This window comes from Mustela erminea, chromosome X, assembly GCF_009829155.1.
Source record: "Mustela erminea isolate mMusErm1 chromosome X, mMusErm1.Pri, whole genome shotgun sequence".
Classification (NCBI taxonomy): domain Eukaryota; kingdom Metazoa; phylum Chordata; class Mammalia; order Carnivora; family Mustelidae; genus Mustela; species Mustela erminea.
This window is the reverse complement of record NC_045635.1, coordinates 113,072,213-113,094,558: the sequence shown is the minus strand read 5'-3', so window position 1 is coordinate 113,094,558 and position 22,346 is coordinate 113,072,213. Positions and strand designations below refer to the sequence as shown.

Below are 22,346 nucleotides of genomic sequence, written 5' to 3'. Positions count from 1 at the left end.
TGTTGGATCATTTGGTTAAAGTGATGGTGATAGCCAGACTTTTCCATTGTACAAGTAGGTTTTCCTCCTTTAAAATCAGCAAACAACCTCTGGAGTGGTTTGACGTCTGGCTATTCTGACAACCTTTTATGTGGGTATATACACTGTTTATTTGGCATTCATTGTTTTTAATTAAAAAAAAAAGCAATGCGTGTTATTTAGGACAAGGGCGTAGGTAGGCCAATTAATGTATATGTACCAATAGTTTTTATAGTTAAGCACCCCACCGTAATCAATGGGTGAGCTGACATCCCCTCAGTTTTAGGTCAATTATATATACCAAGACAAGATGTAACAATGCTTTAAAAATGTTCAGTGGGTGCCCTCTTGTGGTCAGCAATAGGTAAGACATTCATATACTAATTCTGACACAAATGACCTAAAACTAGTTTTAACATGAAGAGTTTCTAACGTGTGAGTAGAATAAAAGGCAGGGAGGGGGGTGGGGAGCAACAGTAACAACTGACTTCCAACCTAGTTTTGCTTATTTTAAAATTTTTAAAACATCTTCAATGATTTCCAAAGAACTATGGAGAATCTGTATTCTTCAAATGCTACATGTTGGCAATCACTTAAAAATAAACCAACAGCCTGAGTTCAAATTATCAGGAGTGAATTCCTTTATAGTGTACCTATAAAGTGTCTTCCTCCAAAGTATAACCTGAATTAAGCCTTTAAGCCACCTTGTAAATTACACGATAGAGGAACAAGGTGAATGGCATCATGAAAAGACAAAAAAATAAATCTAGAAGGTGGGGCTTTCACAGGACGACTTATCAGGGTTCTGCAAAAATAGGGGGGAAGGCGGGATGGAGTGGGGATTGCTCTATTTTGAGAGACTTACCAGACATATTCATTAAATGCAGTGTATGGGCCTTGTATGTATTGAGATTTGAACAAATTGGGTCTGGAAAGGCATTTCTAAGACAACTGGGGAAATGTGAATGTGGACTTGGGAGATGACACTAAGAACTTTCTGCTGATTTTACAAAGTGTGGTAATGGCATAGTGATCCTGATGTATGTAGGGATACACTGACAAGAGGTGTGGGATTCTGCTTCAGCAAAAAGAAAAAAACAGTAGATGAAAGCAAGTGTGGCAGTAACTCGGGAGCTGCTTAGATGGGGAGCGGCTACAGTATCCTATTTTTGTATACTTTTGAAAAATTTCAGTAAAAGCCCTTAGTTGTTAAAACAACTTTTTATGGCATCACTTTTCACTCCCATAGGCCCATTACGTGTCCTTTGCCAATCTAGACACCAAGACCACAGGTGACATCCTGTCAAAGAAGATCCCTGACACATAATTTACTTTTTTATGGTGGGGAACTCACTTTTTAAACATACATATTTTTTAAATTTTAGTAATACAACAGAGACAATAAAACAGGATAAGCAGAGAAACTATGTATGGAATCCTCCCTCACCTTCTTAAGGAACAAATACATTTAATCTAATGTATAGATTAATGTAATAATTTAATGAATATATTCAGGATCCAGAAGGAGCCAGTAAAGAAGGAAAGCCACATGCCGGAGAGGGAAACCACTTCATTCAGAAGTATTTCTCCTTGCATTTCCTATTTGTGCGTTCTTCTATCCCCAAACTACTTGCACATGGACTTATTTGAACTCAACAGTCTCTATGAACGAAATCTGGAATCCGCACCATAAGCAGATTTCAGAAACAAATTTCAATGTGAAAAAATAAAACGTAATTCAAATCACTGTGGATTCTGGTGTAAATATTTTCTTTAGAGACGGTCACTGCAACGTGGTTTCTTAATAGCTAAAGATTAAAAACCATCTGAATGTCTAAAAAAGGAACTGATTACACTGATAGACCCGTACAATGGAATACTATGCAACCATTAAAATGGTGATATAAAACTGTTTAATGACACAGAAAAATGTCTCAGATATAGCAAGTGGAAGACAGATTACAAAAGCATATATAAGATCTTTTTATGAATAAATGTACATACACAATCACATACATGTCTAGAAAATATCCTGGAAGATTTAAAATTCTCTCTGCTGGTAGAATTGAAGTTCACATTAGGCCTTTCCCCCTTATCTTTATTTTCCACTTTTTTTCCCCCTCAAAGTGAAAATGGGTAAATATTACAGTATATAAATGGAGCTGAAATTTAAATACAAGAATTTTCTACATATCTGATTTTAGATGTTTAGCACGGGCCTGTTTTTAAATCTTAATGCCACTTTAAATAACGGACTGCTTATAAAAATATTCAGCCACTGAACTATATAAATATAAAACTGCCGAACAGTAAGTTGTATAAAGAAAATTGCTTCTCTCCCATCTCCATGCAGTGAATGAGGTAACAACTGGTAAAATATGTTTATGAACACAGACACGTATCTTGTACATGTGTGTTTTTTATATGCCAGAACAGGTCACACAACTCGGTTGCTTCACCTTTCTCGACCCCAGAACACCTCTCCATGACTCTCCACATGGATCGACTTCAGTCTTTCATTGCTGCATAATATTCCATTAAATGCACCTACTAAAACTTGAGTCTCTTGATAGACATTGTTTTGGGCTTGATTTTTGCTGTTGTGGGTTAAAGGGTAAAAAATTCCTTTCCCATTTCACCTTTGGTTAACTCTAGCTGTTATTCCCTTGGCAACTGCGCCAAAACTGGCATGGTGCGTCCGCTGCTTTACTAAGCCGCCCCCGCCCCTTCCACCTGGTAGATGGTAGATGGCTCAGGAGAATTCTACTCTGATGAGCCGGCTCTCTGGCCCTGTGTGGTGTGACCTGAAAATGCCCTACGCCTAGACGACTATCCCGTAACAGGTGCTGGCTCAATGGGGTAAGCAGCTTTTAAGGCGGGGGGGGGGGGGGGGGGGGGCGGCGGAGGGATCCCCTGTGGCCCCACCCACAGCTTGAATCCAAACTTACTGGGCCTGCGCCGCCCGCCGTACTGCAAGCACTCTCTCGAGGCAGCAGATGTTGCCCTGCCGGCCAGCTGCGCTTCCTGTCTCTATCCCCAAGCTGACTGATGCCATCTGCGCTAATCACACCAATCCCAGCACAGGTGCGTCAACAGGGTGCCCTAGTGGGTAGTGTGGCTCTCCTTCACGGGGCAACGGAACTGAGTGCGCATACATCTTTGAGCTGTTTTCTTGCTTCCCTGGCAGAAATCCCTACTACGCATACCAGTAGCAAAATACATTATTTTCTTAAAGGCCGTGGTCTCCAATGCTAAATTGCTCTCCTAAATTGTAAGTTACATTCTAATTCACTATCAAATGCAAATACCAGGTCTCCAGAACCTGGTCAACAGGTGAATCCTACCCATCTTTGCCCATCAGATAGGCAAAAACTAGTAAGATCTTGTTTAATTTGCATTTCTTTCATTACTAAGGGTGAGCGGCTTTCCACATGCTTATAACCCACGGCTAGTTCTCCTATAAACTGCCTTTTCATGTTCTTCACCCATTTTATCCCCCCTAAACTGGGTTCTTTCTCTTAAGGATTTGGAGTTCTTTTTAGCCTAATTTTAATGTAGTCAAAAATTCCAAGTTTCCTAACACGTTTAGAAACGTCATCTGTACTCAAAGAGATTCTAGAAAATTTCTCCTACATTTTCTGTTTTACTTAGGGTTAGATTTTTAGCCCAGGAGGTATTCCTGGGGTACAGTCTGAGGTAAGGATTCAAACTGTTTCCTAAATGGAGCCAATTATATAAACTGTACAGAGGTCAGATACTGAATAATCAATCCATCCTGTCTCCACAGATCTAGAACCACCGAAATTACCCAGCAAAGACATGGATCAGTTTCCTGTGATCTTTGTCACTGTGCCAGTACCAGTTTAATTACTGGGTGAGTGGGTTTGATATCTAATAGGTGATCTCCCCTCTTGAGCTCATTAAACTTGTTCTTGGCTGCACGTAATAAAGACTAGTCCACAACCCCAGTACCTACTTTCCCCTCTTCCCTTGGTAGCACTGAAGCAGATTTGGGTAGCCTGGTACCCACCAGGGGTGCATTTCCCAGCCCCTGCTGGAGAGGTGACTGAATTCTGGCTAATGAGATGCTGAGCAGAAGTGTGTGTGGAACCTCCTGGAAGGACGATTAAAAACCCGTCAGCTGGAGGAACTGCCACTTCGTCCTTCTGCTTTCCTTTGCTCCCACTTCCTCCTACTGCCTCCGGAAGGACACCCCACGGATGAGAGAGCAGAAAGATGGTAATCCGGGTCTCTGATGACACAGAGAAGAGGCTAACACATTGGACTGCACTCCTTGGGACATCTTGCAGGGAGAAACAAATTTCTATCTTGTTTAAGCCTCTAGTTCTTCCCTGTTCATAAGGGAACTTAATCATTACCAGTAGAAAATAATAACCCACTCACTCTTCTAGATTAAAACATCAACATTTTATATTTCATCAAAATTATACTTGATGTATAGATTAATTTGAGAAGAACAGGTATCTTTCAGTGTTGAGTAACTTTCCATCAGGGAACATAATACATTTTACTATCCATTTGGGTCCCATGTAAAACACTGTTTTTTTTTTTGTTGTTGTTTTTTTTAAAGGTTCAACTGTGGTGTGCGAATGTCTGTGGGGAACGGGTAGAGGGTGACATTTTTCCTTGCTATTTTCTAACTAGTTGTTATTGGAGCTGTTTTTAAAACTTCATCTCATAGTCAGCAACCTTACTGAGCTCTTATTAATTTTAGTAAATGGAGTTGGTCCCTTTGGATTTTCTTGGTAGACAATGACATCAATAACAAATACTGACAATTTTATTTTGCTCCTTCATGGTATTTATTAGACATTTTTCTTCCTTCTCTTGTTGCAGCGGCTTAACCCTCCAGAAGAACGCTGAAAAGTAACATTGGTAGTTGGTAGTATAGTGGTTCTCAGTTACAGATGAACTTGAGAATAACCTGGAGAGTCATCGAAAAACATGGTTTGGGCCTCAATCCACTGAGTTTAAAATCTCTGGGGCCCAGGCACGAACATTTTTAAAGAGGGCCCTATCCACCCTCAGGTGGTTCGAGGCTCAGCCCTGGTTAAGAACCACTGTCCCTTTAACACTTCGCTGTTGTCTTCTCATAAATGCTCCATCAGGACCCCCCGCTTCCCACGGGGACCCTTGGTACTGCACTTTAAAGTTCAGAAATGGGTCTTGAATGCTATGAAATGCCTTTTCACCATCCACCAGGAAGGTGATAGGATTTTTCTTTTCTCTGTTAATGGCAATGGATCACATTAATAGATTTCCTAATTCTGAACAGTCTTCAAATTGTTAGAAGACAGCACTGCGTTTGATGTTCTAACATTTTATTAGGACTTTGGTATATTATTTATAACAGTGAGACTGGTCTATAGCTTTCTTATTTGCTTTTGTTTTAAATGCTATCTTTGTCAGGTTTGGTCTCTCAGTTATGCAAAGTTTTAAGGAATGAACCAAGTCTTTCATCTCTGCTATGCACTCGACCTCTTTAAATAGTACTGGAATTCTCTGTTCCTTAAAGGCTTGATAGAACTCACTTGAAAAACAGCTCTGCCTTTATTATTAAACAGAGTTTGGCAAATTTTATAATACAGCCCTCGCGCCTCATCCAGTTACCCAAATGCATGGCGGCTGTCTGTATAAACTACTTTGTATACGGGGCAGTAGGGTGTTTACTCATTGGCCTACTGCGTCCTGGGAATGTAAGGAAGTGCTTTACAACTCGCAAAGGCAAGTCGAAAAATCCACGGATCCCCACCAACTTCTTGTCATTCAAGCAAACAAATGGAACCATTATAGATGCGCACTGATATGAAAGACCCAGAAAACAGAAGGTAACATGTCATCCCAAATCTCCAAACCTTGTGCCTTCATCACAGGCGTAAGAGGGTCTCTGGCCTTCTGTTTTCACAAATGCACCTGCTTCTAAGCTACCACGAACCCTCACCTGGACCCTGAGCAGGAGCCTCCCAACTCACCTTCCCATCTGCACCCTTGCTTCTGTCCCAACTTCGGGTCTTGGCGTGTGCTGTTCCTTCTGCCAAGGACACCGTCCCAATGCCCACCCTGACCTTCGCCCAAGAAGATGAAGCTCTTCAGCTCGAGCTCTATTTCATTAAGGAAATTCCTAAACACTTTGCAGTACAGACTATGAGTCAGGTCCTCCCTTGCTGGCTCTCTTGTAGTGCTTTGTAATGGATCCTTTCCAGCACTTAAGTAGATTGTAATTGTAGATTTATTTATGTGCTCATTTAATTAATGTCTCTCCCACTAGACTACAGGCTTCATGGGAACGTAGCTTGTGCCTCTACTGATCACTCTATTTTTTTAAAAAAGATTTTATTTATTCATTTGACAGAGACACAAAGAGAGTGAGTGAGAGAGGGAACACAAGCAGGGGGAGCGGGAGGAGAAGCAGGCTCCCTGCTCAGCAGGGAGCCTGATGCGGGGCTCATGCAGGGCTCATGCGGGGCTTGATCCCAGAATGGTGGGATCATGACCTGAGCCGAAGGCAGAGGCTGAACTGTCCGAGCCACCCAGGCGCCCCCACTGATCATTCTTGTATGCCCAGCTCCCAGCACAAAACCTGGCATTTGGTAAGCATGATGCATACTAGCCGAATGAATGCGAATCCAGGGATGTGTAGTCAGAGGAAAACGCCAATCGTAGTACTTGTTTCTTTATATATAAGGGTCCTAAGTATTCTATGCTTGGCTAAATACCACCTAGGAATCATGACCAAGTAAACTAATGCCATCTATTTAAGGGCAATTACTTACTGACAAGTTTAGGCAAATGGACAATTGTTGTTCTCTTACTTGTAAATTCCTCGTGACATATTTTCAATGTATTTAGCTTTGTCTTGTACTCCACAGTGGTAATGGTAAGTCTTAACACAGGCTTTTATTTCACATCCAATAGTAGCACCGGGCTGACTGCAAAGTGTACATTTCTGTTTAAGGGAAGAGAAAGAATGATCATAAGCAGTATTTCAAAGTTTTGGCAACCTTATTTATTCTATTTTAGCCATATTTCAGCCACACATTCTAGTTTACAAAGAAAACAGCCAGTTTTCTACGGAAAAACAGTACAGTGAACTTAGTGTTTAGCAGATCTGTTAAATCATGCCGCAAGTTAAACCATACTTTGATAGACTTTCTGATATTAAGTCCCTCCCTGATGCTTCCATTATTTACCTATACTAACCTTCGAAGATCTGACATCCAAACATAAATAAGACACTCCTCAATACCGCCAAACACAAAAGAATTAGATTCTGTTACTTTAGTGGTTGGCTTCTTCTGCTCCCTGGAACCAGTTCCTTTCCTGTGATGACTGAAGAATGAGAAGACAGGAGAGCAATTCCCCACCAAGAGGGATTGCTACCAAGTAGGTAAAAGGGCAGAGGGAGACTGAAGGGGCTGAAATCTTTTCAAAACATCGCGTCTTGGCCTCGGTCAGCCAGCTTTGCCTCAAGAATGTTCTGAGATTCAAAGGTGGTTGTTGACAAAAGGGTTTCACAGTCAAGTAAGTTTGAGGAATGCTAGTTTTAAACAGACTGCTTGACTGCAGAACTTCTCACAGCCTTTCTACAAGAAGGAGGGTACAGTAAACAGTTCCCAAATTACTGACCTCTAGATGCCCTTATATTTTTGGACAGGTTGTGGGGGGGGCATCTTGACAGACTACTTTCCTTTGGAGCACACTTGGGAAAGTGCTAGTTTGGTGTTTGCATGAACATTCAACCGGGCAGAGGTGAATGAGTTGACCAGAAGGACTGAACTGTTACACTAGTCACCTACTTGGACCGCAGCTGTATGACCCGACAACACTGCTTGGTACGGTAAGCCGAAGAGATTTTTCCCTTATATTTTTTTAGGATTCTACATTCTGATTTAAAGGAGTTTCATTATTACGAGAGTAATCGAAGTATCAAAACAGAAACTGGATTTAAGGGGGACAGATCACATCAACGATCTTCACACCTTCAGAAATGCAGCTCCACAAAGAAAGGGGCATCTCTAATGGATTCAGATAAAGCTCACCAACATGGCAAACCACTAGATGAGACACTGAAGGGGAACTTCACAACAGAAGGGGGAGGGAGTAGACTCACCTCCTGAATCCAAGGATCAGACATTACGACTAGTCTGATGTGATAAAATACGGATGACAGAGTCCTACCCGTGGGTATTCTTACCCCCAAAAATCTTGACACTGAATCTAATCAAGCCTTTACATCTAACTTCCACTTTAAAAGAAAATCTGGTGGATAGAGGGACAAGTTAAATGGCATCATGAATAAGCAGACAGATAAAACATATGGGACATGGGATATTGTCTACAGGACAATTCATTCATTTTCTTCAACAAGCCAATGGCATACGACAAAACAAAAACAGACACAACAAAGACAAGGAGAGAGGGAAGTGCCCTAGGTTGTTACATCAAGGATACAGAACCACCAAATGGAATGGGCGATCCTCCTTTGGATACTGAGTCACACGAATTGACTTTAAAAAGGTACTTTTGAGACAATTGGGGAGATACAGATACGAACTGAGTATTAAATAACACTGAGAACTCAATGTTAATTCGTAAGGTGTGATGACATTGTGGTTAGGTAAGAAAATGTCCAACTTTGAGGAGATACATACTGACATAATGTAGAGGTGAAATGATAAGAAGTCTCAGCTCTGCTTTAAAACACTTCAAGCAACAAGAATAAAAGGCAAGCTCTTGATAACTGATGGGTCAAGGTGATGGACAGACGTGTGTTACTAGTCTTTCTATTTTTGAGATGTTTGAAAATTTTCACAATAAAAAAATTTTTTAATTCAGGTCATCTCTAGAGACAGTTGAGGTCTTAAAAGATTTAGCATTCCATTGACATTTTATAATATTTATCCACTGTAAAGGAGTAAGTAATCAATAAAGATGCCAATATTTCTTAAAGCTATTTATTAGTAATTCAGTATGTTTAAAAACATGAGACTTAGGCACAGTTTATAAAGAAAACTTTAAAGCTATGGTAAACATTTTAAGAGACATAACTGTGTATGTGAACGTTAACTAAACAGAAGGCTCTGAAAAAAATCTTTTCCTTTTATTTGAAAAAAAAAGAAAAAGAAAAAAAATAATGAACAACATGGGGGAAGTTCCCGATGATCTATTAGGATTATGGAACTGTTCTTTAAGCAAGCTGAAATAATATTAACATTTTAAACTTAGTAAGGTGTGTCACATTCACATCTTCATTTATTTTATTAAAAGACTCTCAGATACCCTGAAATATAAATCTCAGTGTAATTCTCTTAGGTACTGAAGTTACATAGAGGAGTAAGTTCCAGAAACATCAGCATCCTTTATTGTATTACAAATAAGTCAAATATATACTTGCTTTAACATATGAACTACTTTAGATTAGATGTTTTAATGACTGGATAAATTTGAGATGCGTTCTAAATTTAAAGCAGAAAGTCAGAAGAGTAACGTTGCATAGCATAAATATAAAACCACAGACCATTCTTTTTCCTCGCTTAATCTCCTGAAGTACAGTTTTAATATCAAAATCTCCAAATTCTGCTCTTGATGTTGTTGTGAGCTGGACTGTGCCAGAAGAAAATAACTAGGAAAGAAAAATGCAGGAATATTTAATGTTCAGAACCCTTGTGAGAAAAAGATTAAACAATGGAATAACAAATGTGTTCTACAACTTCAATATCCTGAGAAAGAGAACTTTTCTTTAAAAATCAAGTATCAACTCCAGTATTTTTAACACATTCACATGTCTGATTAAAATATAATCCAAAATAAGGACAACAGGGGCGCCTGGGTGGTGCAGTCAGTTAAGCGTCCGGCTCTTGGTTTCAGCTCAGGCCATGATCTCCGGGTCATGGGATCGAGCCCTGTGTGGGGCTCCGCACTGGGTGGGGAGTCTGCTTTTCTCCCTGTCTCTCTGCCCCTTCGCGTGCATGTGTTCTCTCTTTCTCTCTCTCTAATAAATAAATCCTTAATTTAAAAAAAGGAAAATAAATCAAAACTAATGTTGCCAGTGTGGACCCAAGATTAAATATTTCATTCAACGATGCAGATTTCAACAGTCTTACCCAGTCGTCTCCATTGTTTTATGTTTCTACAAAGTTTTAAAAAATAGTTTAAACTGGCAAATTTCAGCCACAGACGTAGATCAGAATTACCTGGGGATATTTTTTTTAGACTAGACAGTTCTGGGATATACTCCAGGGGTGTGTATTTTGGAAAAAGCTCCCCAGGCAAATCTGATACACATCTCTGGCCAAGAACTCCGGATATAATAAATTCAATTTAAAAAACCTAACCATAAATGGGATGAATAACTGAATACAATCAAATTCAAAAATGTTTATGTATCCTGTAAGTCAGACCCGGATCTAAGGACGCAAAGATCAAGCACAGTTCCTCTCTTTAAGGAATTAAAAGTCTGTTACGGGAGAGGCTCATAAATGACGGCAGGGGGACAATCACACAGACACGACCTGGGCTACAGGGGAGGCCAAATGTGTATCTTCCATCACAAGTTTATAAAGCGCAAAGGTGTACAGTCACAAAATAGTTAACTGTCATTATCTAGAATATGGGAACTATAATTAGGACTCCTTTAGATCTTACTAAATCATAAAGTCTGTATTTTTAAAATCCTAAGGTCTATGAGGATATGGAACTACAGGATATACTATTCCTAATTCTACACCACTTACGCTGGAGAGAAAAGTGCCCTATTTGGTTACTAGCTAAAAGCCTTTCCAAAAAACCTGGGTTTAAAAGCACATGAAAAGAACCATGCTTACCATGCACTTATAATGTGCAGCTGCCTTCTTGGCATTAAATATATGCAGCTTTCCTCTTGCTTCGTTTTCTTCCTCTCCTACATGACAAAATCCACATTTAGGCCTGGTGTCACTAGGGCTGCTTCTATGTGGAGACCTATCTCTCTGCAAATGCAAAAGAAAAAAAAAAGAAAAAACTTAAAAATATATTATCAGTACCTTCAAGCTTCGTTAACATTTCAAATGATGAGCTTTACCTATACACACGGTTTAAGTGAAATACTTGTGGTACAACAAAAAGAATCCCACGTTTTTCTACTTACGTAGGAACTACTTTCCATTTCATCTGTTCCATGGGAGGATGTGGACCTGGTATCTTCCGACAGCCCTTTAAAATTAGTTTTTCGTGGCCTTCCTTTGCGACTTTTCTTTTTACTTTTAGGTGATGAGGGCTCCAATTCATGTTCGTTAAAACTTTCTTCTAAGTCAGCTGCTCAAAAATGAACAAAAACTTGACACGGACTCATCTTAAAATGAACATTTGTTCATGGGTCCTTAGAATATGCATTTCTCCTCAGAATGAAATCCCCTCGAGAGACGAAGGGAAATGGTCTGTGGCATGCTCGCTAGAGCAACCTTAATGTTTCATATAAATGTAACAAAAATTGAATATAAAAACATAGTTTTATTATAATCACTGTCATTATTCCTTTTAAGTTTATAATTCTATAAAAATGAGTTTTGGAATCTTGACTGTGCACATAAGTCAGTAAACATTTTCAGACTCTAATAAGTCAATTCTCAGAACTAGCACTTATACTGTTGGTTTTTTTTTTTTTTTTTTTTTTTTTTACCATAGGTTTCAAAGCGTTTTCCCTCACACTGTTGGTGAAATCAGAACACTTAAAGAAAATAAACTTACTCTAACTTGGAAAACTAAATGAAAATAAAGCAGGTGTATCTGTGCTGTCCGGTATAGTAGCCGTGAGCAAATGGTGGCTTTTTACAATTTCTGTTGCTTATAATTAAACAAAACCAAACCCTCAGTTTCTCACTCACACTGACCACATTTCAAGCGCTTATTACTGGTCACATGAGGCAAGCTGCGCCTGTACCAGACATCACAGATAGAGAATGTTTCTATTATCACAAAAATAGTTCTATCAGACATCGCAGTTCTAGCATAGCTCCTTGAACAGTCATGAAAATCAGATGATCATATTCAATGAGCAAGTCTTGTACAAATGAACTAACTACTGATCAAGTAATTAAATGGTAAGTATAAAAGGCATTTCTAACATAAATGGTTAAAAAAAAGCTGTGTTGCAAGTTAGTTGTATACTTTAAGAGATTAAACAAAATGTATGCAGAAATTTTACACTACATTTCCCAGCAATTTGAAAAGAATTTCTACCATTAACAGAAGGGTGTTTCATTCACTATAAACATTTACTGAGGCCCTACTGTACGTAAGACAATGTATTTAGTGTAAAAAAGTATAAAAACCAAACATTCACTTGTCTTTTAGGGTCCAACTAAAAGTTTTAGGCACAGTTCTAATGCTTCCATTGTTTTTTTCTTTTAACATAAGTCTTCGATTCCAGGGACTAATTTTTCAATGAGAAAGCATATCAACTTCGAATCATAGATGCTAATATATTTCCTAATAAATACTACAACGGTTTTAAATTTTTTTATTATTTTAGAAATAAAAGCATAGTCATTATGACAAGAAAAGGGTAATTTAATTACTGTATCTGAATACATAAAACTCGAAATGAAAGCATCAGACTGTTTGTGAAACAGTTAATAAAAATTTATATCAATGCCACTTCACATAACTGCAGTAGGGTTTGAAGGAGGAAAAAAGGGGAAAAGGTAGAAGTGGACAGCATTTTATAGGCAACAAGGCAAATTTATATGGCTAATTCCCTGTGAAGACAGAGAAGTCAAAAATACCTTCTGATCTTAACATTATAGCAAATTTCCTATCAGAACACATCACAGACTTTAAACATTCAAACTGACAGCTTCTAAGAAACAGAATTTCATTAGGACTGTCAGAATTACTTGCAGTTGCCCCCAATTTAAAAGTTCTTTAAAATAAAAAATCATAAGCAAATGTTTCAATCATTCTGATGCATGTTATACCGTACATGTGATACACATAATATTGTTACAATGAAAACAAATAATCACTAACACTGTAACACTGCATTCTTAAACACCGTTAAAGAAATTACTTAACTGATTCCATTATCAGACCAACATGACTAGTTTTCCAAATGGCCTTCTTTTTTTGGTCCTAAATATGGAACAATTCGGTGTAAAATTTTAGGGGACTTTAACAGCAATAGTAAAAATCGTAAAAGACTGACAAATTTAATTATATTAAATTTTCAAACTTACATAGCAAAGACAGTGTTAAAATTAAAAGGCAAACAAACGAGAAAAACCTGCTGTAATTGTGAAAAAGGATCACTATCCTTACCATATAAGCTCCTAAGAGATTAACACCCCAACTGAAAAAATGGACCAAACATATGATCAAATAATTCACAGAAAGTAAGTAGTTAAACATAGTTCTATAGGAAATTTGACTTCTCTGGACTCAAAGTGTAAATTAAGTGATATGTCATTTTCACCTATCAAAATAGCAGACTTATAAAAAGTAAGAAGAAACAAAAAATGAGTTAGAAATAAAAATCTAGAAGAAGCCCCACAGAAATACTGAGCTACACCATGCCTCGGGACAAACAGGATCAACATCAGAATGTCAGCTCTCACTAACCTAATTAATGCAACTCTGATAAAATGGTTGATCCCACTGTTTTCTCAAAGAGTAAATATATCATACACAAGAATTTTTTTTTTGAAATCTCAAAATATACTATAAAGAAACAGCAGTTAAAATCTTGGCACAGGAAGAGACCTATATCAGCAAGAGAGAAAGCAAGGTTGAAAATAGACCCACAAGCATATGGGAATTCAGAGTATAATGGTAGCATTTCAGATGCGTGGGGAGAAGACACGATGGTGTAATTGGCTATCCACTTTTTAAACACTGACACTCCTTTCCTTACACCATATGAGAAAAATCTTATCATAAAATAACCAACTATAAATATAACAGAGAAGAAAATGGAGGAGAGTATTTTTTATAATCTTGGGTCAAGTCACCTAAGAAGTCATAAAGGAAAGGATTGAGATCTGACTCAACATTAGAAACCTTTGCATGGGGGCACCTGGGTGGCTCAGGTGGTTGGGTGGCTGTCTCTTACTTTGGGGTCGAGTCATGATCTCAAGGTCCTGGGATGGGGCCCCGCATGGGGCTTTGCACTCAGCAGGGAGTCTGCTTCAGGATTCTCTCCATTTCCTCTCCCTTTGCCCACCCCCCCCACCTGCGTGCACGCGCTCGCTCTCTCTCTCTCTCTCTCAAATAAATAATAGATCTGTAAACCAAACCAAACCAAACCAAACAAACAAACAAACCTTTGCATGGCACAAGGCACCGTAACAGAAATAGAAGACAAATGATAAACTGGGAAATCATTCCCATTTAGTGACGGGGAATTAATACCCCTATTACAGAAATCACTCACTCACAAATCTATTTCAAAAGGACAAACCCAGAGAGAAAAATGCACAAAGGACAGAAACTGGCAATTCACAGAAAAAATATAAATGACTGAAAAAAAAAAAAAACTTGAACAGTAAGGCCAACCTTACTAGTGATAAGAGAAATGGAAATTAAATGAGATAACAGGATTTGCAAAAATTAAAGACTGATAAGGTCCAGCACAGAGGCAGGAAATACACTGTTGGTGGGAACCTAACCCACCTGGGTGTGAAAGTCCTTTCCCCAAAGTTAAATGCAAACCCCTTTTTAAAACTTTATCCTATAGAATCACTCGTATAGGTAAGTAAACATATATGTACAAGGAAGATCAATGCAATCTCGTTTGTTTTAGTGAAACAAATAGATATAAATGATTTTATTTGACAGAGAAATTCTTAAATACGCTATGGTTCTATTTATTCTATGGGGAAAAGAATGAGGTCAACTGATAGGAAAAAAGACAAAATTGCTTCAACGGAAAAAAAGCAAAAAGAATGCGGTCAATCTGGAACCACCAAAAGGGAAGGAGGTCTGTGATAAATCACAGAATTAAAAAAGCAAGTAGCATCATAGTATGTACATCAACTATGATGCCACCGTATTTATCAGTAAGTGTGCACAGACACTAGCTACACAGGTTTGTATGGAGGTAAACAAGGCTCTGGGGAGATACCCACCAAACTGACTACCAATTACTCCTCAAGAAAGTGACTTCAGTGCAAGGCCAGGGCTCACTGATCTGCTTTAATTTAGTATTATTGTACTATTTTCATATGAAACAATGGAAAATGAACTACTTCCATAACTGAAAGAACTTCCATCATCCAAGGCAGTGAAAGCAGGGTAAACTCCTCCACCACTGATGGGAGCACAAGCCAGCACAACCTTCCAGAAAGTGACACGGCGACAGACCTCAGGAACCTTAAGAAGACTCAACCCTTCAACCTAGTGACTGGACTTTGGGAAATTTACCCTAAAAAAAAAAAATCACTGAAAATGCACATGGAAAAAGGAGCATGAGGCTAGTCACAGTGCTTTTGTTTAAATTTTTCACGGTTACAACAGGTCCACCCCCATTTCAAAAGCGTGAAAATGTTTTAACATTAAATGTTGTTTCCTTCTTCAGTAATAATTATAAAGGAACTCTGCATAAAAAAGGTAAAAACCTCCCTTTCCACCTTCTAATTCTGCCTGCTCGGCACTGCCAGTGGCGCCCTGGCTTTCTGGCCTCCCCTCCCCTCCTCTCTCCCTCAAGTAACCCCCCTTAACTGCTTTTCTTCTCAACCTCAAGGGTTGAGAGCCTGGTTTTGGATCCTGGAACTGCCAGAGCCACCTCACAGGGCCCAAGAATAAACCGGATGAGTCCGCCCGTGTAAAGAAGTGAGTTCAAGAACAGCGCCTGGCCGGTGAGACCCTCTCCGTATCTGTTAGCTACTGTTTTCCCTGTGTGTGCAAATGGGCTTTTTAAAAGGAGACACGAACAAATGGCATCCTAAGTATCCTATTCTGCATTTTGCCCTTTTCTGTGTAATCTCTAAATTGGAAAGAGCCCAAATCTAAGAGCTCACATTTCAGCTTCTGGAGTTCTGACTGTGCCACATGTGCTCCGCAAATTATACACGCGATCGTGCTGGAGCCTCACCACCTGCCCCGCGAGGTTCTATCCGCCACCGTCCAGATCCCTCATTTTTACAGATAAGGAAAAGTTTGGGAAAGGTTTGATAACTTTAGCCAGGGCCACAAAGCTGGGAAGTGGCAGAGCTGGGACAAATCTATGCCAGTGAGTTCCGACATGCTTCTGAAGTGGTAATATCCACTGTCACAGAAGTACACCATTTCAGGTGCTCCGGAAGTTAGAAAGAGGACGGCTTCACATCTGCTTCTGTCTGCAGAGCAAGGCTCGGGAAGGGCACTTAGGAAACGGCCAGCAGTGGTTGCGTTTAGCAAAGGAATCTGGGAACAGATAGAAGCGGAGGGATGGGAGGAAAGCTTGCGAACAGTGGATACTCTTGGCATATTGCTGGCTCCTGTACAACGTTCATATACCTTTTCAAACAAATGAGAGCAATAAACCCCAAAACCTTACCCTTGTGTTCACAGCTTCAACTCCTACAAACCCAGGCTGGTAAGGGAGGTGACAAAACAAGGCTGTGCTCCTTCCTGGGCCACCAAGCATTCCCATCCACTTGCTGTGAGTACAGCTCCTAAACATCTCTGTCACCTCCAAAAGGCCAGGCTCCTGTCTGCAACCCTTCTGATTGTCACTAGGAGGCACAGCAGTGACCAAGTGACCAGGGCCCCAACTCTCCTCCTCCTAGTACCGTCCAGCCCGACCTGTTCCTTTACCAATTCTCTTCTTCCTAATCAGTATTTTCCCGTCTTCTCCCCTCCTGGTTTTAGCTCCATTGCCTTTCCTCCCAAACTCTCACATCAGGGAGAAAGGACCCCTGGATAGAAAGTCTGAAGACAGGCACCTTCCAGGTCTTAAAACTTGGTAAAGCTAGTTAATGCCCATGAGGTGAAGTCTCCTGGTGTATCAAAGGGAACTAATGCTCACACCTTCCTGAAAAGGATGCCTTAAGAAAATGTGAAAAATGCTTTGTAAACTAGAAAATTCTATTCAGATGTTAGTTATTATTCTTCTCATACCTTGTGTAGCCTGTAAGCTCTTTGTCAAAGGGCTTATTTTCTAAATTGCCCAATGCGCCCACACCCAGGAGGCACTCAATAAATGTGTGGTGAAATTATTTTGAAAACAAAAGCAAACTGATGAGCATTAAGGCTGGGGGGGCAAGCGTCACCACCTCTGCTTTGCATCTATAGGGCTGCGACCACAGGAGGCCTGGAGGTCACTTGCCCTGCCTTCACCCATGGAAACACGATGTGCTTTTGCTCGGCTTCAACTCTGCTTTCTGCTTTGTTGGTAAAGTTGGGAGATAAATGATTTTATGCACATCCACATACAGATGCATATATAAACACATAACATACATCAAAAATAGTAAATCTTAAAAAAAAATAGTAAATCTTAATTAAGTGTGCTAAAATGAAATAGGTCTGGAACTTCAGTCCCAATTATCCAGAGGAAGTAGGTGAGGGGTGCAGATGAAACAAGACTGGCCACGAGCTGATGACTGCTAAAGCCAGGTGATGGGGCTTTTTCTCAAACATACTCTTGTGTACATCTGAAACTTCTGATAACGAGCTTGTAAAGCGTGCTAAGTGAAAGATAAGCATAAAGAGTGCCTAGCACAGCACTCTGCACGGGGGTAGTCAACAAAGCTGGTGAATCGAAGAAAAAATAGGGAGTCAGTTCTAGCAGAGGGCACAATGTGAATACATCACTAACATTTTCCAAGTTAAATCCCAAATACAGTGTAAATTCTATTACCTTCCAAGGAAGAGCGCATGCACTTAGTACTTACTGAGCCCTTGACGATGTCCCCGGAACACTGCTAAGGCCCTTACACATGCTATTTCATTTAATCCTTATGACAGTTCTTCCAGGTAGGTTTTTTTTTTTTCAATTTTACAAATGCAGTATCTAAGGCTCCAAGAGATACTAAATCACTTGCCCAAGACCATGTGACTAGTAAGTAGCAGAGCTAAGATTCAAATATAGATCTGATTTCAGAGCCCACATTCAACCAGTGTACAAAATTGCCTTTCTAGTACTTCCTAAATCTATTCAATGTTACAAAACCTAAAAGGTTTTAAAGACTTTGGTATCATAGTAGAACCTCCCTAAACTTCCATTTGATACAAGTAATGAAGACTGGAAGGTGCAGCACATTCCAGAGAAAACAAACGAAAAGAAAATACTAAGGGAATATTCAAGCAGGCAAAGGCTTCGAATCTACATGGATAACAACACACAATATATTTCTAATGTAACTATGATGACTCTAGTTCTTGAAACACAAATTGAGTTAAATGATTTGACAATATAAACAGTTCCAAACTGGAGGCACCTGGGTGGCTCAGTAGGTTGGGCCTCTGCCTTCAGCTCAGGTCATGATCCCAGGGTCCGGGGGACAAGCCTTGCATCAGGCTCTCTGCTCGGCGGGGAGCCTGCTTCCCCCCGCACCCTTGCCTGCCTCTCTGCCTGCTTGTGATCTCTCTGTCAAATAAATAAAATCTGTAAAAAAAAATTGTAAAAAAATTAAAATCTGTAAAAAAAAATTTTCAAACTGTCCATTAAAGATGAGCTTTTCCAAGGTTAGGCACAAAAGAGTCCCTTACATTGTCTTTTATGGCCACTGCAAGTAATTATAGCACTTACCACTAAGCTATTTTTTAATTTGAGATTTTTATTATTTATTTATTTGACAGAGATCACAAGGAGGGAGAGAGGCAGGCCAAGAGAGAGAGGATGAAGCAGGCTCCCCGCTGAGCAGAGAGCCCGATGCGGGATTCGATTCCAGGATCCTGGGATCATGACCCGAGCTGAAGGCAGAGGCTTTAACCCACTGAGCCACCCAGGCGCCCCACCACTAAGCTATTTTTAAGTAATTTCAGACTTATAAAAATTGACAGAAACAATTCCTTTATACCCTTCACCCAAATGTTAACAACTTACCACATTGGCTTTATCATTCATATACTATTTTCTGAGGGTTTAAGATACAAGCATGATACCCCTTTACCTCTAAGTACTTTCATGTGTCAGCACTGTATTTTAATCAGCTCGTCACATATCTGTCACTAAATGATGTCCCCCACAAAAACCCCAAACGCTGTTTTATTAATTCATCTTGTCTACTAACATCCAGTACAAGAGCAATCACAGGCGACAGAAAGGTCACCCCAAAATAAGTGATGCATTACATACCATGCTTTGTTTCAACCCAAAGGAAAGAGATCACAGATTTCTCTTGAGTGTCCATCCTGAGCACAACATTCTGTACTGGGTAGTTCAACAAAAATAATAAGCCACAAGTTTGGCTACTTACGATGTCAAGAACCCAAACTGAGCTGAGGTTCTGTTTGTGATCACGACTTTAACAATCTACACATTCCCAAGGAACTAACACTCAGCCTCTACTCTGCTTCCTATCTCACCACAGATGACTTTGCTCCATGTAAATTATTAAACAGAAAAGCTTTAACCCCTTAATGAAAAGGGTTTTAGAAGAACCACAAGAGGTAATCACAGTTCCTTGTAGGTACTCAAATGTTTACTGATGACGAGCTGTCATGTTTAACTACTTCTACAATTCAGAAACTAGCAGCAGTTACAAGCTAGAACTACATGCTATTGCTAATGTTTGACATTTTTAAAATACCACTTTAGAATTTAGTTCTGGCTTTTCCTGTCCAATTTTAATGTATAAATTCCTATTCTTTTAGAGATTTTATTTATTTGACAGAAAGAGAACACGTTGGGGGAAGGGGCAGAAGGAGAAGCAGACACCCCACTGAGCAGGGTGCCTAATGTGGGGATGTGGGGAGGGATGCGGGGCTCAATCCCAGGACCCTGGGATCATGACCTGAGCAGAAGGCAGATGCCCAATGGAGCCACCCAGGTGCCCCAATGTATAAATTCCTATTAAGACTAGGAGGGTACTACACAGATTTTTAAGTACTCAACGACCACATGTGGTTAGTGGCTACCATATTGGACAGTGCAAATAGAGAACATGTCCACTGCCACCGTAAGTTCTACTAGACAGCCTTGCTGAACCATTAGTTCTGTAGCCCCTTGTAAAAAGCCCTGCGCCTGACATCCACGACATTCAGCTAAAGCACTGCTTCTCAAACTTTAACGTGCACACGAACCACCTGGGATCTCGTCAAAGTGGCGATGCTTATTTTGTAGGTCAGGGGTGGGGCTTCAGATTAGGCGTTTCTAACCAACTCCCAGATGATGCCAATTTTGCTGGTACACTGACTATGCTACCTTCCTCCCTTCCATTCTACCAATCACTCTACCCCTGCTTCAGATTTTCTGTAGCTCTTTTCTCCTTCCTAGCCCCCGCTGCATCCTGGGTGACTTCAACAGCCTATGGGACAATCCTAGCAAGTTCCGTGACCTTCAGTGGTGTTCTCCATCAACTACCCAATTCCGATAATCACACCCAGACACCTTCACAATCACCTAAAAATGGTTCTAACCTCTGAAATCACTATAAATCACACACACTTTGGGACCACAAAATGACTGCTTTCCCGAGTACTTTCATTCTCATTGACCTTCCACCTTACCAGGACACCCAATCTATTAACTCCTTCCTCTTTCTTTTTTTCCTGCCTTCACTTCCGGCAGATTTTTGCCTTGCAGATATCCTCAACTCCCTTTGACCGTTACGTCTTTGTTGAACCCACTTGGCAAAATCCCAATTCTGATCCAACCAACTAAACACTCTCTCTGTGCTACACGACGGATCCTGAAGTGCTGAAGGAAGTCACACAACCTGAGGGTATCACTATGTCAATTAATGGTTAACAACCTTAACTGAGCCCTCTATCCACTCGGGAAACCTTACACTTCTCTAGGCAAACTTCCTCTCCCAGTCTTCACAACTGTTCTTTCAAACTTTCTCCTCCCGCCTTTGATTTCCAACCCTCAGGCCTCACCCTACGTTTTCCCTCACAGAGACGACAGACCAGTTGGGAACCATCCCCCCTCTTCCCGCTCTCCTATTACAAAGGAAATGTTCTCCTATCACAGGGCAATTCTTCTGTCCAAGCACTGAGTCTCCTCCTTCCCAGACCTTCAATCTCTTCTCGCCTATCACAGCCTCTCTCATAAGCATTTACGCATCAACTAATCCGCTGCCCTCCAAGAAAACAGCCAACTCGGTGAAAGAAGCTAACTGGAAAAGGCTACGTAGGGTATGACTCCCACTATATGACCTTCTGGAAAAGGCAAAACTGTGGAGACAGTAAAGAGAATCTCAAATTTAGTATTTCAAAACACAGTTCATATTACATCAAACTCATATGAACAGACTGAATCACAGAGGATTTATCATTTTAAGTATTAGCAAACTAGATGACTGAGCTGACGGCAAATGACCAAGAGATATGGCCACAGGTATCAATTCCTCTCTGCTGCACAAACTACCATCCTGAAACACAATCCTAGAAACCCCAACCATAAATTAGAATCATAAAGCAGATTTCCTATTAGAGCCCCCTGTTTTCCTACTAGAACAATGGTTTCCTAGTAGAACAATGAAATAGCCGGAAATCTGTTTCTAACAAAGCCCTCAATATCAAGCAAATGAAAGCTAGATAAAAGTGATAAAAGCCAAAAGTCAATAAATACAAACCCTGAAGTGTCTTTAAATTGTAAAATTATGCTTCAAGTTCTACAATGTGAGTGTAAGCACATTGTTCATACATCAATACGGCATGAGGTCCCATAGTGCTACGAAAGTATACACTGAACCCAAAATTCAAAACAATTATATCATGAATTTGAACTGTAGGAACCTGCCAGTTACATTAAAAAACAATCATCCTGAAAATTATTAATTTAGATCTTTCTCGGTAAGTTTCTCAAAGCAAAAGGGTGAGCAAAATTCTTTTACTTTACGCAGCCTGCAGTGACTTGTCCCTACCACTAGATGGTACTATCAGCTTCAGAAAGCTAGAGAATAGAAGGGAAGCCGGCTCCACTAAACATGGTTGCCGCACTCAACTCTCCTGCCCCCAGAGCAGCCTGTACTTGGGTTCCTTCAGGGCCTTAACTCTTAACCCTTGCTTTACCATACACATCTGGTCACCACAATCTTAAAGAGAATCAAACCCATTGTTAAAATCTGAAGTAATGAAAGGTGGGCAAGCTTCCTCTTAACCTTTGAACAAGGTCTTCGACTGAATTCTAAAACTGAACGAGGGAAAAAAAAAAAACAAGGGAAACAGTGTAAAGGTTTCTCAGT

General features: G+C 40.0%; 1 protein-coding gene across 4 annotated transcripts in view; it reads right to left on the bottom strand.

The window, feature by feature from the left end:
* PHF6 (PHD finger protein 6) overlaps nucleotides 1-22,346 on the bottom strand; it is a 46,669-nt gene that overhangs the window by 4,484 nt on the left and 19,839 nt on the right. For 3 of the 4 annotated variants that reach the window (XM_032330122.1, XM_032330123.1, XM_032330124.1), the window contains 4 exons: nucleotides 11,165-11,331; nucleotides 10,863-11,006; nucleotides 9,557-9,661; nucleotides 6,852-6,985 (listed from right to left, as the gene is read on the bottom strand). In XM_032330122.1, the coding sequence (XP_032186013.1) occupies nucleotides 6,852-6,985; nucleotides 9,557-9,661; nucleotides 10,863-11,006; nucleotides 11,165-11,331 (550 nt within the window). Of the gene's footprint in view, nucleotides 1-4,496; nucleotides 4,899-6,851; nucleotides 6,986-9,556; nucleotides 9,662-10,862; nucleotides 11,007-11,164; nucleotides 11,332-22,346 lie in introns of those variants that run through there. The other variant, XM_032330125.1, reaches the window with a different exon arrangement.